Consider the following 18,791-nt stretch of genomic DNA (forward strand, 5'->3'; position numbering starts at 1 on the left):
AGTGACATCATTTTGGAATCTAGACCCCCCAAGGAACTTATGTAGCCATGAAAATAAAAAATCATTTTTTTCCCACAAAAATGATTTTTTTATCCCCCAAATTTTTAATTTTCACAAGGGTAACAGGAGAAATTGGACAGCAAAAGTTGTTGTCCAATTTGTCCTGAGTACGCTGATATCCCATATGTGGGGGTAAACCACTGTTTGGGCGCATGGCAGAGCTCGGAAGGGAAGAAGCACCGTTTGACTTTTTCAACGCAGAATTGGCTGGAATTGATATCGAACGCCATGTCGCGTTTGGAGAGCCCCTGATGTGCCTAAGGCTACTTTCACAATTGCGTCGGTACTCGCCCGTCACAAAGCTTCGACGCGATGTACCGACGGAAGTTTGTCCTTTCACATTTCCGTCTGTAGTCCCGGGGAGGAAAGAGAGTGAGTGCGAGATTTCCTGCTGGGCATGCGCAGTCAGAAACACTGGATACAACGTACAGAAAAACGTCCCCTTGAACATTTTTTTTTCAAAAAACAGCCCATCATATTTCGCAGGATCCAGTGCCCGGCGGACAAAACGTGAGTACATACAGTTATATGAAAAAGTTTGGGCACCCCCATTAATCTTAAGCTTAATGTTTTATAAAAATTGTTTTTTTTGCAACAGCTATTTCAGTTTCATATATCTAATAACTGTTGGACACAGTAATGTTTCTGCCTTGAAATTAGGTTTATTGTACTAACAGAAAATGTGCAATCTGCATTCAAACAAAATTTGACAGGTGCATAAGTATGGGCGCCTCACCAGAAAAGTGACATTAATATTTAGTAGATCCTCCTTTTGCAAAAATAACAGCCTCTAGTCGCTTCCTGTAGCTTTTAATGAGTTCCTGGATCCTGAATGAAGGTATTTTTTACCATTCCTCTTTACAAAGCAATTCCAGTTCAGTTAAGTTTGATGGTCGCCGAGCATGGACAGCCCTCTTCAGATGATCCCACAGATGTTCAATGATATTCAGGTCTGTGGACTGGGATGGCCATTCCAGAACAGTGTAATTGTTCCTCTGCATTAATGCCTGAGTAGATTTGGAGTGGTGTTTTGGATCATTGTCTTGCTGAAAGATCCATCCCCTGAGTAACTTCAACTTTGTCACTGATTCATGAACATTGTTGTCAAGAATCTGCTGATACTGAGAGGAATCCATGCGTCCCTCAACTTTAACAAGATTCCCGGTGCCGGCATTGGCCACACAGCCCCAAAGCATGATGGAACCTCCACCAAATTTTACTGTGGGTAGCAAGTGTTTTTCTTGGAATGCTGTGTTTTTGGCCGCCATGCATAACGCCTTTTTGTATGACCAACCAACTCAATCTTGGTTTCATCAGTCCACAGGACCTTCTTCCAAAAAGAAATTGGCTTCTCCAAAAGTGCTTTTGCATACCTCAGCTGACTCTGTTTGTGGCGTGCTTGCAGAAACGGCTTCTTTCGCATCACTCTCCCATACAGCTTCTCCTTGTGCAAAGTGCGTTGTATAGTTGACCGATGCACAGTGACACCATCTGCAGCAAGTTGATGCTGCAGCTCTCTGGAGGTGGTCTGAGGATTGTCCTTGATTGATCTCACCATTCTTCTTCTCTGCCTTTCTGATGTTTTTCTTGGCCTGCCATTTCTGGCCTTAACAAGAACTGTACCTGTGTTCTTCCCTTTCCTTACTATGTTCCTCACAGTGGAAATTGACAGGTTAAATCTCTGAGACAGCTTTTTGTATCCTTCCCCTGAACAACTATGTTGAATAATCTTTGTTTTCAGATCATTTGACAGTTGTTTTGAGGAGCCCATGATGCCACTCTTCAGAGGAGATTCAAACAGGAGAACAACTTGCAATTGGCCACTTTAAGTAGCTTTTCTCATGACTGCATGCACCTGGCTATAAAGTTCAAAGCTCAATGAGGTTGCAAAACCAAAAAAAGTGCTTTAGTAAGTCAGTAAAAAGCAGGTAGGAGTATTTAAAACAAGAAAATGATAAGGGTGACCATACTTATGCAACTGTCAAATTTTGTTTGAATGCAGATTGCACATTTTCTGTTAGTACAATAAACCTCATTTCAAGGCAGAAACATTACTGTGACCAACAGTTATTAGATATATGAAACTGAAATAGCTGTTGCAAAAAAAACAATTTTTATAAAACATTAAGCTTAAGATTACTAGGGCTGCCCAAACTTTTTCATATAACTGTATGTCGCTAATACAAGTCTATGGGAAAATGCAGGATCCTGCAAATTTTTTTGCAGGATCCTGGATTTTCAAAAATCGACGTATTGCGACGGCAGAGGAAAGACGGAAATGTGAAAGTAGCCTAAACAGTGGAAATCCCCATTCTAACTCCAACCCTAACCCCAACACACCCCTAACCCTAATCCCAACCATAACCCTAACCACACCCCTAACCCGAAAACACCCCTAACCCTAATACACCCCTAACCCTAATCACAACCCTAACCATAACCCTAACCACACCCCTAACCCGAACACACCCCTAACCCTAATCACAACCCTAACCACCTAAGCCCAACACACTCCTAACCCCAACACACCCCTAATCCCAACCATAACCCTAACCCTGACACTTCCCTAATCCCTAACCCTAATCCCAACCGTAAACGTAATCCCAACCCTAATCCAAACCCTAACTTTAGCCCCAACCCTAACCATAACTTTAGCCCCGACCCTAACTTTAGCCCCGACCCTAACCCTAACTTTAGCCCCAACTCTAACCCTAACTTTAGCCCCAACCCTAACTTTAGCCCTAGCCCTAACCCTAATGGGAAAATGGAAATACATTTTTTTTTTTTTTTTATTATCCCTAACTAAGGGAGTGATAAAGTGGGGTTTGATTTACTATTTATAGTGGGTTTTTATATCTGGTTTTTATGTTTAGCAGCTGTCACACGCTAAAAGACGCTTTTTATTGCAAAAAATAGTATTTGCATCAGTACATTTTGAGAGCTATAATTTTTCCATATTTTGGCCCACAGAGTCATGTAAGGTCTTGTTTTTTGGTGGACAAGTTGACGTTTTTATTTGTACCATTTTAGGGCACATGACATTTTTTGATTGGTTTTTATTACTATTTTTGGGAGGCAGAATGAACAAAAACCAGCAATTCATGAATTTCTTTTGTGGGTGGGGCGTTTATACCGTTCCGCGGTAAACTTGATAAGGCAGTTTTATTCTTCTGGTCAGTATGATGACAGATACATCGTTTATATTTTTTTTATGTTTTGGCGCTTTTATACAATAAAAACTATTTTATATGAAAAATAATTGTTTTTACATCGCTTTATTCTGAGAGCTATAACTTTTTTAATTTTTTGCTGATGACGCTGTATGGCAGCTCGTTTTTTGCGGGACAAGATGACGTTTTCAGCAGTACCATGATTATTTATATCCGTCTTTTTGATCGCATGTTATTCCACTTTTTGTTCGGCGGTATGATGATAAAGCATTGGTTTTTGCCTCTTTTTTTTATTACGGTGTTCACTGAAGGGGTTAAGTAGTGGGACAGTTTTATAGGTTGGGTTACAGACGCAGCGATACTAAAACTAAATATGTGTATTTATTTTTTATTTACATAAAGAAATGTATTTATTGGAACAATATTTATTTTTCTTTCTTTATTTAGGAATTTATTAAAAATATTTTTTTTAGTATAATATATTTTTTTAAAACTTTTTTACATTGTCCCAGGGTGGGACATCACTGTATAAAGTCAGATCGCTGATCTGACACTTTGTACAGCACTGTGTCAAATCAGCGATCTGACAGGCAGTGAAGGCAGCTTGCCTGTGCCTGCTCTCAGCAGGCACTGAGAAGCCACCTCCCTGCAGGACCCGGAAGGACTCATCTTGGATCCGGGGGTCTGCAGGCAGGGAGAACCTCAGAACATTGCGTTGTTCTGAGGGTCTGAGGGAAGCACGCAGGGAGCCCCTCCCTACTCAATGCTTCTCTTTGCCACCGTAACGCTGCGATCTTGTTTGATCAAAGTGTTCCGCGGGCTAAAGTGCAGGGAGCGGTCCGTGACCACTCCTGGCACTTAGTGCCGGGTGTCAGCTGTGAGAATCAGCTGACACCCGGCCCCGATCGGCCGCACACCACCCGTGTGCTCGGCCGATCGGCTTCGACGTATTATCCCATCCATGGCCATACGGGCCCAGCCCACATGGAAGGGATAGTACGTTGGATGTCAGAAAGGGGTTAATATATTTGTCTGGTATGACTATCTGGATTAAAGGGATAATCATTCAAAGTTTGAAAATTGCTATTTTTTTACATTTTTGTCAAATTTCTATGTTTTGTGTTTATTTATAAAAAAAATATCAACCTCAATTTACCATTATCATAAACTATAATGTGCTATGAAAAAACACTGGATTATTTGAAGCGTTCCAGAGTTGTTACTAAATAAAGTGACCCTGGTCAGATTTTAAAAATTTGGCCCCGTCACTAAGGGGTTAAACTCACCTGTGGGGCTGTCCGGTCTAATGGGTGTCGCTGGTCTTGGTCCAGCGCCTCCCATCTTCTTATGATCGCCACCCTCCTGCTTGCTTCTTGTGGATGACGTGTCGCTGCATCATCCACACAGGCTCCCTGGCATTGCACTGCTGCGCAGGCGTACTCCTCTGCCCTGTTGAGGGCAGAGCAAAGTACTGCAGGGCGCAGCTGTTGGGGCTCTTTGACCTTTTCCGGCACTCTGCAGTACTTCACTCTGCCCTCAACAGAGCAGAGAGGTACGCCTGCGCAGGATCGCGATGTCGGGGAGCCTGTTTGGATGATGCAGCGACGCTTCATTCACAAGCAGCAAGCAGTAGGGTGGTGATCATAAGAAGATGGGAGGCGCCGGACCAAGACCAGCAACACCCATCGGACCGGACCGCCCCGCAGGTGAGTATAATAAAACTTATTTTTCTTCTATTCCAGGTCAGGTTGGGGGCTTATATACAGCATTGTAGAATACTGTATATAAGCCCTGAAAGGTGATGGCCGTATCTTATATCGGCCAAACTGCTGACAGGTTCACTTTAATCCTATATATTTGGTAAATGGGTAATCAATAGGTATTATTTTGTTTACCCTTGAAGGGAACCTGTCAGGTCATTTTTTGCGAGTAAACTCACCTCAGCCTGTCAGTTCTTGAAAACTGTTTCAGTACATTCATTAATTACTCCTTTATTCACACCCTAGTGCCCCATTAAAGCCTCTGAAGTTAGTATGCAGGTGGAAAAAGTCTCATTATCTGGCGCATGCCTCCTAGTTCTCCATATGTCAATGTACGGAATCCACGCCTATCATCATTCCTTCCAGCCCATTCTTCCGCCCATTTCACCATTTCTAACTTTACAAATCCCGCGCATGCGCAGTTGAATGGAGCACAGTACGGGTCCAGTGTGAGATTACAGAGTTGAGGAGAGGAAAAGGAGAATGAGGAAGGAGGCGCAAGATCTCGCTCTGACATTGCAGGGCATGACAGTGATATCACTATATTCATTACTCATAAGCGAGTACAGCCAAGGAATGGGCAGCCTGACACTTTGATTGAGAGCATCTAATGAAGCTCTCTTTAGGCACTTTACAAAGGACAGCAGGTGATTTGAGATAAATGAAACACATGACAAAAAATGTGATCACCTGAAATATTATCAACTATATGAGTTATATGTTTTTTTTGTACCTAAAAGTTTCCCTTGAAATATCCAGAAGACCCAATTGGTAAATTTAGTTTTAATGGTAGCCAAATGTGGGGGGTCTTAGTTCAGTAAGCCACATAAGAGGACATTTGCCATTGCTTAAATATTTGGTGGGGACCTTGTTAGAGATTTTGCATTGCGGCCCAAGCAACCTGCCATATTGTACACAGAACCATTGTTCTATCCCTTGGTTATGATAATCAACTAGCTAAGACTGCAGTAAAGACTGACACCTATAAGACTGAGCAGCAACAGGGAGAATTACTCTAGGAGTATAACTTCCGATTTTATTTATTTGTATTTATTTTACTCATTTAAATAGCGCCATTAATTCAACAGTGCTTTACAGACAATACCATCGTTGTCCCCAATGGGGCTCACAATCTAGAATCCCTATCAGTATGTCTTTGGAGTGTGGGAGGAAATGGGAGAACCCAGAGGAAACCCACGCTAACACGGGAGGAACATACAAACTGCATGCAGATGTTGTCCTTGGTTGCTACATTGTTAGTGATTGTGGGTAATATAATGGCTGCCAGTAGTGGTTGTCTCTGAGTTTTGCTACCAGTTTGGTAGTGCATAATTCACATCTAGACTTCACATGAGATTACAAATTTGGGAAAATGCTGTTTTATAAAGTTTACAACATGTATATAAAGAGTTAAGTCTGTAGTTTCATGACTTCTCATTTTTACCTTTTGCTAACTTTTTTCCCCAGAGAGGATCTTCTGTGTATTATTCAACTTCCTACACTTTGCATGTTTGTCTTTTTGTTCTTTGCATTTTTTTGTTCCTTTGTTTAGTAATATCTATTTTACTTAATGTACTGAAAATAAGATAAGACTGGGAAATATAACATTGGCATCTGCCTAGATGGAGAATTATGAGATATAGAATAGGCACACGTACAGACAGAATTAAAGTGCAATACTCTTTAGTGCATACATGTTCTTTCCTTACACACGATACCCATCTGGAAATTAGGTACTGTCTAAAGTTATTACGGTTAGTGTTCCGCCCTAATATGTCAGAGATTATGGCACTAACAGTCCTTGCTGCTTGGTTGACAATGGGAACATATCATTTTAACTTTACAGAAGAGAAACAAAACTAGTGTAGATGTGAAAACTTACCTGATAGAGTTGAGTAGTCCCAGGTCTTAGTAATCCCCTCCGTGGTAACTAGTAGGGTCAGGAAGATGAAAGGGATCCAAAGCATCCTCGCACACCAGAGGTGGAACCCTGCCCCAACTCCTCAGTGCTTCACTGTTCTTACCTTTTTGCTGCTACCTCCTCTGAACATACCCAGTACTAAGGTAGACCTTCCGTTATAATATATGATCCCCTCCCTGAGCATCTGAAGGAGATGGAGACAGCTAAGTGTAGGATGTTCTGTTTGTTAAAACCAACTGGAGACAGAGATTGGACGTGTTACTTCACCCCATCTAGTGGCCAGCTCAATCTACACACTCGGCTTCATTCCTAAATAACATTCAGTTTAACCAGCGCACCACATGCGATTGTTAGGCCAACAGCTGTCTTTGCTTGTTCAGCTCAGCCAAGCAGACATATGGTTTCAGAAAAGGCTAGATTAAGGGACTTCCAGAAATATTATGTGCCGCTTATCTTCAAAAGATTGGATCATTACAATAAAACCTACCTGGCTGTTACATCTCTTGAAGGAAGATGTCATGGTAATGTCAGAAAACCGTCAAGATGTGAAGAGCTGACGCCAGATATCTGATGTGACCATGATCAGATCATAGCTAAAACACCAATGAGAATGCCAAGCACTGAATTTATATTCCGTGTCTTAATAGGGCAGGAACATATAAGCCATTGACAAGAGCCTCATAGACATAAGAGTAAATAACAGCCATAGTCATCTTGTTTCTCACATATAGATTTGGGAAAGCTGAGTGACAGCCATTATGGCTACCATTAATGTATCAAGATTTGTGCTCAAGGGCTTATGTGCCATGGAAGAAAACCTTACAACTGCTATTAATTTGAGGAGAGAAATGGGCCCAGCAATAATGTCACTTGAATCTTGTGGGCCCCGATGCAAAATCTTCAACAGTGTCTCTAACTATATAGATATGTGGTAGTATTGGTCTTCTGATCTGGAGTAAAGGGGACTATTTGTGCTCCTTAGGCTCCAGGGCCCAGATGTGATTTCAACCCCTGCACCTATTGTAGTTACACCCGTGGTGCCCAGCCATGATTGGTTCTATTCTCTTCAGGTTGATGAGAAACTATAAAGGGCTTCAATCTACGTAGGAACTCTGCAACTAAGGGGTGAGAAAAGGCCCCAAGAGTCATGAAAAAGGCATAAAGAGGGAACTATGCACCAGACTACACTGTCCTGAGTGGCAAAGCCAGGCACCTAAACTGAGGCCTATTTTAGATTCATATAGGGCCCAATATCTTCTATGTAGACCACAGGCCAGCCTAATATACACAAATCATAAGTCTAAGAGATAGCAGTTTGCCCTATGCCACATTAAAAGACACCACTGTTAAAACTGGTACATGATGGGGACATTTCCAAATTTTGCATTGACACTTTATTTAAGGCCTACAATACCCTAATTTTCCAGTATTTACCGCAATATCTGGTGGTCATCTATCCTTCTCACATGTACGCATGGACGTACATTTTTATTAGGCAGATGAGACCGCTGTACTGTTAGACATCCTGTGTGTATGGATGGCATTGGTACCATGAAAACTCATCTATGCAACGAGGATGTGAGTTTAACAACTAAAGATTATCACAAGTGCTTCTTACGTTACCTCATGTGTCATCCAGCCTAGAAATGTATACATCTGTCTGCTAATATCATCAATGCAGCGATTCCTTATATCACAGAGAAAATTATTCTAAGAGTTCACTGTGCAGAGGATTGTTTTCACAGAAACTTTATCCACTGACCTCCTCCGCTTAGCATTCAGAGAAGTGGATTGTTGCTATGTAATTAAAAGTAACATCTTTTCTTTAGCAGGCAGAGATAATTACAGAAGATTTCAGAATTGCATGGGTGGTTATATCACAAACACCCAGAATACACCCTAAGCTGCTTAGAAAATGGGGACTAGTTCTTCATAATTTGAGGAGTTGCTTACATAAACTTTCTGTTGTAGAGACAGGCATCTGTAACAGCAGGTCATCAACCAAAAGAATGCTTGTGATTCTGTTTATATTGTATGTTTGTTTGTTTTTTACTTTCTGCTTAGTGTGATTATTAAATGGACACTGTCTAAAAATGAATAGAGAAAATGAAGAAAGAAAACCTTCAGCTTCCTCTCCTGGTCTCCTCCAGCTTTGCTTGTGGACTGGCTGAGGGGGAGAACTTGGCTAACGAGATCTATTCTTTTTTGTCGAGCTTTCATTTCGTATCACTGGCAGATGGTATTTTTACAGCAAAGCCAAAATATGTACATCTGATGCGTACCTGAAAACCTGCTAATGTAATGAACTATCAGTGATTTCACCGTATTGGTCTGAGTGCTGCTGGAACACGTGGATTAGTTGTGATATAGCTTAAAGAGTTGTAGCATGTTTACACTGCAGTTTTTGGGGTCATATTTTTTGCACGCGTATTGTTATGTGAGGTATAGTCTTATTTTATTTGCTGACGTTAAGAATGTGACAACTTGGCACCCTGAAAATAATGAATACTTAAAGGTACCGTCACACTCAGCGATGCTGCAGCGATATAGACAACGAGCCGATCGCTGGAGCGTCACTGTTTAGGTCGCTGTAGAGACGTCAAACACAGCAGCTCCACAACGATGCAGGAGCGATCCTGTGACGTATCGGTGACTCACTTATCGTTCTCACAGGTCGTTAGCTCCATGTAAAACATTGCTGACATCGTTGCTTTTGCTGTCAAACATGACGATACACGCCGACCTGACGACCAAATAAAGTTCTGGACTTCTAGCTCCGACCAGCGATATCACAGCGGGATCCAGATCGCTGCTGCGTGTCAAACTCAACTAGATCGCTAACCAGGACGCTGCAACGTCACGGATCGTTGTCGTTCTCGTTGTAAAGTGTGAAGGTACCTTTAGTCAAACGTTACATCATTACAATCTGCATCAATTGCACAATCACAACCCACAACCTAGAGAATCACCTACTATATGCTGAAATTTCACACTATTGTAATATACAGGGAAATTGTGGTTCTTCAATGCAGTGCACAGGAGGACCATGAAAGCAGTTACGAGGGCCTTCAGCAGACCCTTGGCTGCCATGGTAACCCAATGGTTCCCCACAATCACATTGCGGGGCCGATGGGAACTGATGCACACTCGCAGTGGCGGGATTTGAATGCCGCTGTCAGAGATTAACAGCGTATTTTAAATAGTTAAGCTGCCACGATTGGAAAAATTAATGTAACTATAATCAGTTCCATTAAAGTGGGAGTTGCAGAAGTCCATGTAATTTTTGACCAAGCAAACCCAGATACATGGAATTGATTTTCAGCCACAAATCTGTGCAATAAAACTGCTATATATGATATTTACCCTTGCAGCTCCCACAGCAGTTCTCAATTACCCAACTTTCATTTTTTACTGAATCTGCCAGCAATATGCGAGTTTAGGACATCATGTTGCATCCAATTAAAGAGTGTTAATAATGCTTATAATGGTTGGAAGGCGTTGAGTCAAATTTTAAAACAACTTTACAACATGAGCAAGATATGGACTAATTTTTCTATGTATGAAGGGGTAGCTATCAACAGATTTTTTTTTTGCTTAATGCTTTGTAGAGGAGTTTTTTTTATGCCATTTGCTTCCTAAATGCAAAGTTAACCCACATTCTAAATCCGCTGCAAGAAAAAAAATCTACCATTTTGCTGCTGCAGAGGTCCTTTATTGAGCGTAGAGTAGTCTGAAAAATGTTGCAAAGAGTAGTCGGAAAAATGTTGCAAATGAGTTCTGTTATTTCAGCTCTCTACTCTCTTTGTCCCGTCTCTCAGTGTAAGGCCATTTTCACACATCCTTGTTTCATAGTCCGGATGCACTAGCCACGGGTATCCTGACCCAAATATGGCAATATAAAAGTATGGCTATGAGGAGGTTGAGTTTGTATCAGGAGACCAGCAACAAGTCTGTGCATCATGGAAATAGAAATAAATGTAAAAAAAAGAAAATAAAGCTGAAACTTGGACTAGGACAAGACTCAAACTGCATATCAGGGGAATGAAAATTGCAGCAATTGCATTGCCAACTATTGGCCAGTCTAAACAGGCAGGCAATCTCCCAATGACAAAGCTGTAGCCACGTTGGCAAGCTTAGAGATTATCATTCTCCGACAACACATTGTACTGTAAACAGAACATGATCGACAAGTGTAAATGTGGCCTTAGTGCAATTTTATTAAATGGGGTTGTCAGCTACTGGGCAACCCATGCTTAATCACTTCAGAAAATAAAAACAATCTATACTCACCTCCCACAACGGCCCCATTCCAGCAGTGTTGATGCTGCTATTCCTGACAGGTCACAGATGGACTCTCTGATGGAATATTGATGAGCAACAACCAATCAGCAGCCGCACAATAATGTCACATGACCAGAAACAATATAAAAAATTAGTTCGAATTCAGAGCAATTATACAAAATGTACTCAGAAACAACAATCTCCAAATAATAGGAAGGAAAACTCCCATGCATATATGAAAAATTTGAAATATTGGAGTCATAGAGTCGGTCATAAGGTAGATAAAAAAATCATTTTATTAGTACATAAACATGAAATAAATCACAAACTAGTCAATAAAATCAGTCATTACAAAAATATTATAGGTACATTTCAGCAAAGGACACAGGACAAAATAGAGAGTCGGGAGGATATCACTCATTCCCAGTAAATGACAGGTAGGATCAAGTTCATAAGGCAACGAAGCCCTGCTGTACAATGTAATGTGCCTGTAGGAGGCAGACAATATAGTATAAAGTAACAGACTGATCCTTACCCATGTCGGTCACCGTGATGTCTCCTGGAATATTTTTGTAATGACTGATTTTATTGACTAGTTTGTGGTTTATTTCATGTTTTTGCACTAATAAAATTATTTTTTTTATCTACCTTATGACAAACTCTATGACTCCAATATTTCAAATTTTTCATATGACCAGAAACAATGCAGCTTCAGGAGGTTAGTATAGTTTCATCTTATTTTTTATAGGGCCTAGAAATGATTAAAGTAGTTGTCCACTACTTGGAAAACTTCTCATAGCCCTTGCTTGGCCCTCATAAAATAATAAAACTTGTTCTCACCTGGCGCCGTTCCCGTGGTGTCGGCACTTGCGGTCCCAGGGCTCCAGTGCAAGTGTTGTGACGCCGGCGCCCAATCAGTGATGTCGTCGCGGTCCCCGCCTCCTGTCAAGTTGAGCATGAAGAGGAAGTCAGAGATCAGCTGCAGCCCGGACTTCCTCTTCATGTTCGATTTGTCTGAAGGCAGGGACAGTGACGCCAGCACTGATTGAGCGCCGGCGTCACCTGTCACAACAACAGCATGGGAGCCATGGGACCACAAATGCCGACACTGCGGAAACGGCACAGGAGCTGAGTATAAGCTTTATTATTTTATGGGGGCCAAACATTTTAATCGAGAAAGGGTTTGTCGTCGTAGCCTTTAAGCAGGGCTCGGTTTTCTAGTAGTAAACAACCCTTTTCAGTAAAGGCAATAAAGTCATGGTAAAAAAAAATGTCAAATGTGACCATAGCTTTTACCACATATCCTTGTTTTCCAATGATGTGGCTATAATCACTGCATTAACACAAACAATCATGGGTTTTCTTAGTTAATTCTTTGCTGGATTGTCCTCTGAATGACGCTGCAATTTTTTAGGACTTGTTCACAGTTGCAGAAAAAGTACGACTGCAAAATTTTGGCATTAACTAGGAAACTACGGTAAGTTGCATTTTGAAGCTTTAGTCTAGCACCTCTTGGTTTGGCTTGATCTTTACAGCGTAAGTGACTAAGCATATATTGCCATTTAAAGAGTATTATAAAACCTAACTTGTTGTTTATATTTTGCTTTTTTTAGAACATAATACATTGAAAACAAAATCAGTAAAAAACGGAAAGGTTCCTGCTGACAGATGCCACTGGTGTTGATAACTTGCTAATTGGTTGGGGTCCAACTGCTGGGACCCGCACCAAACGACAAATTGGTGTACTTTAATTACTGTTAGAATGTAGCAGCAGTGCACACCCTCTATTCATTTTCTATGGGGATGCTGAGCACTGTGCTTGGCTCTTTCCGGAACTCCATAGAGAATGAATGATGCAATGGTCTGGCAACCGATTTTCGCCTCCATTTTGTAATGAGGATGAAAATTCCATGTTGGGGGATAAAAGTTGCCCGCTTTGTCAATTCATCTGGATAGGTGATAACTCGTTTTCATTGGACAAGTACATATCATTATATCAAAGTCAACGTGATATCATGTCCGGATAATTCAGTCAAGTATTTTATTTGAAACAGCTTCATCTTGCACTTGCTGTGGCACTGATAGAGGGTTAACATCTGGGATGATTTAGAGAAATCTTTTTCCATTACAGACTTAGATTTCTACTATTTTAGATAAACACGTCAAAAGCTTGATTTATGAAGGCTTAAAAAAGTGCAGCTATTTTGCTGTAGATACTTGTGTTGGTGTAATGGTAGCTTCAGTTTATCCCTTTACGACTAAAGATGGACACATCACATCATCAGCAGGTGTCAGTTCCCGCATCATGACATGCTATGTCCATCATGACTTTAAATTGTCACTGCTTCACCAGCTCATAGGGCTGTGATTGGTGAATCAATCTGACTGACCGATTAAATTATGATCTCTCAGGAGATGCTGAAATATACGCACCTCCCGCCTGATCACAGCAGGAGCTCAGCAGAAATATAGGGGGCTTCCACTTTACTGGTAGTACAAAGGCTCTGGAAAAGCGCTATGCACCCCCAAAGGAAATCCAGCAAATTCTGCACTCCCAAATTCAAATGCCCCCCTCACTTCAGAGACCCACAGTGTGTCAAAACCACATTTAGCTTCGATGTTTGGCAGTTGTATAATTTCCAAAATGGGGTCACTTGAGGGGGGATTCTGCTCTTCTAGCACTTAGGGGCTCTGTATATGGAGTCTGTAAACTATTGTAGGAAAATCTGCACACCAGGAGGAAAATAGCGTTCTGTCCCTCCAGACTCTAGCCATGTGACTAAGCAGTACTGTACAGCCACATATGAGGTATTGCCACGTTAAGCAGAAATTGTGTGACAAATTTTGATGCAATTTTCACCCATTTCCCACATGAGAATGTAAAATCTGGGGCGAAAACAAAATTGGGCAGTTGGTGGAGGAATGGCTCCAGCCTGAGACTTTGAACCCGACCCAGATGGCAGAGAGGGTGGTGGTCGACCGGCTTTTTTTGGGGGAAAAAGGTGCATCTTATAGTCCGAAAAATACAGTAGCTCTTTGAATTAAGGGCAATTATTCTCAAAATTTCTGATATTTTCCACAAATAAACGCAAGTCATATTGAACAAATTTTATCACTATCAAGAAGTACAATATGTCAGGAAAAAAAACATCCTCTGAATAGCTTTAATCCGTTGAAGCGTTCCAGAGTTATTACTTCATAAAATGACACTGGTCAGAATTTAAAAATGAGACCCGGTCATTAGCCTACAAAGTGGCTTGGTCCTAAAGTGGTTAGTAGATAAAAGAAGTATAACAGTCACAGGATTTTAATGTTGGTGTTCTGGAAACTGATATCCAGTTACACAATGTGATTATTGCTTCAATGTTCAGTTTCTTATACTTTTTCTTGCGTATGTGCATTTTCTGTGTTTAGCTTGTGACAGAGAACGTAAGCTACACTGCGTGCTGTAGTGCAGCAGTAGCACCCTATGCAGTGATGAGGCAGTGACCCAGTAAAGTTCCACACAAAAGTCTCTTTAATGCGTTTACTTCACAGCATTAATGTTGAACTCACTGCATTAATGCACATGATATCCTCTGGATCGCAGCCGGTAACCATATCCTCAACCATATCCAATAAACACGCCAGCGCACCTCCAAGATAAGTTGCTGTGGGTAACTGCACCGCTGTGTATGCTGTGGGTGCCAGGCATCTCAGCTCCCCTGGCTGTTTGGCTCCATTTGCCTGTGTTGCCTCACACAGGTGGAGCTCTGCAGAGCCCACTGCTCTGCACTCTAGCAAACACCAGACTGACTCTGACCCTGACGCACCCAAACCCTTTACTGCAGGGCTTTTAACCAAAGAACCTGTGTCCTCCAGTCACATGGAAAACCAGGCCAGGAAGGAAACAGACTGCCACACTACCATCCTGTAGTCTGTTTGAAAAACAGAAGCCCAGCAGGTTTTCTCAAATCTGCCCTGGACAAATAGCTTGTCCAAGACTAACACTTACTTCTATTCTGCATTGCATTTACAGCTACGCCTGTGACTGAAATGCACTCCCATAGCCTCAATACGCCTCCTTTGGCATCCTGTGGGGAACATACGGTGACCCTCACATGTAACACCGGTCACTGCCTCACATATCCCCCCTGTTCAAACCTGTGGGGTTGAACACTTGTCACCCCACATGGGCACGTGACAGGGCATGTCCCTGTGATATCCCCACCCAACACTGTACTGAGAAACCAAAGTAGGGACCGGAATCATCGATGGCCGCATGCATCCCTCCCCTTTATGTTGCTCCTCCATACTTTGTTACCCGACCAACCACCTCCCTGTTCTTCTTTGCTTTTTTGACTGACAGTAGACTTGGGCCAGTTTCGGAAGGCCTCGATCCTGTTTATTTGGGGTTCACTAACCCTGCAGCTCATCCCGTACCCTAAGTACCTGCCTTCGGGCCCTTGGTACTGTTTCCTCCATTCCCTTAAACATTCTTTGGTGTCTATGTCATGCTGGATCACTAAGGTCTGCCCCGGCACCTCTGGGCATTCATCAGTACCACGTCGCACCTGTACATGAGCCTCCCGACGCTGCTGTCTAGTGAGAGCTCTATCCATATTACCCTGACCCCCGACCACATCCGTGGCCGATGCTAGCGAGTTCCTCGTGCGTACAACCAATGTTGCCTCTGCGACCACACATTCTCGGTTCCTCCAGTCTTTCTTTATATGCGTGCGTTTCTGCGTGGCTCCCTGGAACAGGGGTAAGTCTCTTCCCAACACAGTCCCATATGGAAGGGTCTTCACCACTCCCACCACATGATTAATGTCCCCACATGATGTAGAAAAATAAACCTCCGCGGTCGGGTACTCCCAGATCTCCCCATGGATACCCATCACCTCCGCTCTCCGTTCTTTGGGGTTGTCCCCGGCAACAAGGGACCCATGGACCAAAGTCACTCTGCTTCTCGTGTCCAGGAGAGCCTCTGTTTAATACCCGTTCACGAGTACCTGGCACAGCTGGGTCTCGCTGTTGGCAGAACAGACTGACTGGGCATACATAGACACACGGTGGGTATACCCGCAGTCCTTGGGCTCAGATATCAGGGGGCAGTTGACAGCCACATGTCCGGGCCCTCAACACCACCAACACTTAATCGTTGCGGCATGACCACACCTTGGAGCCGCTTTAGGGGAAATGGAACTTTTGTCACCCTCCCTTCGGGCTTCGCTCTTATCATAGGCTCGATCCTGGTTAGCCCCAACAGTGGTTTGTGGACTGTTCCCATGCTCCTGTACAAAGTCCTGAGCTGCTGTATAGTGCTCAATCCATCCTACCAGCTGGTCCAGAGGGCACAAATCCCCTTGCCCCACCCAACGCTGCATGGCAGCCGGCAGATCCCTCACCAGCCGGTCAACCACCACCCTCTCTGCCATCTGGGCCGGGTTCAAAGTCTCAGGCTGGAACCATTCCTCCACCAACTGCAATAAGTAATACGCCTGAGACCTAGCGGGACAAGTCTCTGTAAAGGAGCACTGGTACACCCTCTGATCGTCCCTTACCTTAGGGGTCTCATCTTGACACCGCTGATCGCCCCTCACCTTAGGGGTCTCCTCTTTACACCGCTGATCATTCCTCACCTTAGGGGTCTCCTTTTTACACTGCTGATCATTCCTCACCTTAGGGGTCTCCTTTTTACATCGCTGGTCGCCCCTCACCTTAGGGTTATCCTCTTTACACTGCTGATTGCCCCTCTCCTTAGGGGTCTCCTCTTTACACCGCTGATCGCCCCTCTCCTTAGGCGTCAACTATTTACACCGCTGATACTCTGGTTGCTGCAACTGCAACGCCTCATGCTGCAGCCAATGTATCTGCAGCGCCTCTTGCTGCTGCTGCCACTGCATCTCCTGCTGCTGCCACTGCAACTGCTGCGCCTCTTGCTGCTGCAGCACGTGTAGCTGCTGCCGCTGGAACTGCAACGCCTCTTGCTGCTGCTGGTCCAGTAGCTCCTGCTGCTGCTGCTCCTGGAATTGCAGTGCCTCTTGCTCCTGCTGCTGCTGATTGAGGACCAACTGCTTCAAAAGCTTCATTTTTCCAGCAGACTTGCTCACCGACATGCAGCACACTTTGGGGTATGCCTCAGTTCACACTGCTCTGCATTCTCCAGCCATATGTAGTGCAGCGGTAGCACCCTATGCAGTGATGAGGAAGTGACACAGCAAAGTTCCAAACAAAAGTCTCTTTAACCCCTTAACGACCACCGATACGCCTTTTAACGGCGGCAGTTAAGGGTACTTAAACCACAGCGCCGTTAATTAACGGCGCTGTGGAAAAAGTAAATAGCGCCCCCCAGAGTTGGATTTCAATTAACTGTTTACCGGCGGTCGCAAAAAACCCCAAAAACGTGATTTCCCATTTAATTTCTCTGTCCTCCGATGTGATCGCACATCAGAGGACAGAGAAATGGGGTCCCCGATTGCCCCCTGATACTCACCTGTCTCCCCCGGTGCTCCTCTTGGCTCCCGATGGGCGGCGCCATCTTGTTCCGGCCAGAAAATGGCGGGCCCATGTGCAGTGTGCCCGCCGGCCGGCACCTGGAAGATCTTTGGGGTCTCGACTGCCGGGGGTAGCCGAGACCCCAAAGAACATGATCGGGGTCGGTTTTCACCGACTCCTGTTTTGCGATCACCGGTAATTAACTGTTTACCGGCGACCGCAAAAAAAAGCGATGTGTAATTCTCTGTCCTCTGATGTGATCACACATCAGAGGACAGAGAAATAGGGGGATTCGGGGACCCTGTTATACTTACCGGTGTCCCTGGGTCCTCCTGTGTCCCCTCCTGGCCGCCGGCTTCTTCCTTCGGTAAGAAAATGGCGGGCGCATGCGCAGTACGCCAGCCATGATCTGCCGGCCGGCAGCTAGAGGAGTTGGGGCTAAAATTAGGGTTAGGGTTGGGGCTAAAGTTAGGGTTAGGGTTGGGGCTAAAGTTAGGATTAGGGTTGGGGCTAAATTTAGGGTTAGGGTTGGGGCTAAATTTAGGGTTAGGGCTAGGTTGGGGCTAAATTTAGGTTTAGGGTTGGGGCTAAAGTTAGGGTTAGGGTTGGGGCTAAAGTTAGGGCTAGGGTTAGGGTTGGGGCTAAATTTAGGGTTAGGGTTGGGGCTAAAGCTAGGGTTAGGGTTGGGGCTAAAGTTAGGGCTAGGGTTGGGGCTAAAGTTAGGATTAGGGTTGCGGCTAAAGTTAGGGTTAGAGTTCGGATTAGGGTTAGGGTTTGGATTAGGGTTGGCATAAGGGTTACATTTGGGATTAGGGTTAGGTTTGGGATTAGGGTTAAGGTTAGGGTTGGGATTAGGGTTAGGGGTGTATTGGGATTAGGGTTACGTTTGAGGTTAGGGTTGAAATTAGGATTAGGGGTGTGTTGGATTTAGGGTTCTGATTAAGGTTATGGTTGTTTTGGGGTTAGGGTTGTTATTATTGTTAGGGTTGTGACTAGGATTATGGATTGGGTTGGGATTAGGGTTAGGGATGTGTTGGCTTTAGGGTTGGAGTTAGAATTGGGGGGTTTCCACTGTTTAGGTACATCAAGGGGTCTCTAAACGCCACAGCCAATTTTGCG

General features: G+C 43.6%; 2 protein-coding genes across 3 annotated transcripts in view; one reads left to right on the forward strand and one right to left on the reverse strand.

Annotated features, from left to right (window-relative positions):
• PLXDC1 (plexin domain containing 1) overlaps nt 1–7,154 on the reverse strand; it is an 85,733-nt gene extending 78,579 nt beyond the window's left edge. For both annotated transcript variants that reach the window (XM_077252319.1, XM_077252318.1), the window contains exon 1: nt 6,873–7,154. In XM_077252319.1, coding sequence (XP_077108434.1) covers nt 6,873–6,957 — 85 coding nt within the window. In that variant the 5' untranslated portion in view covers nt 6,958–7,154. The remainder of the gene's footprint in view (nt 1–6,872) is intronic.
• LOC143765537 (dickkopf-related protein 3-like) overlaps nt 1–18,791 on the forward strand; it is a 130,447-nt gene that overhangs the window by 76,088 nt on the left and 35,568 nt on the right. The gene's annotated exons all lie outside the window — the stretch shown is intronic.

The sequence above is a fragment of the Ranitomeya variabilis genome, chromosome 4 (assembly GCF_051348905.1).
Source record: "Ranitomeya variabilis isolate aRanVar5 chromosome 4, aRanVar5.hap1, whole genome shotgun sequence".
Taxonomy (NCBI): Eukaryota; Metazoa; Chordata; class Amphibia; order Anura; family Dendrobatidae; genus Ranitomeya; species Ranitomeya variabilis.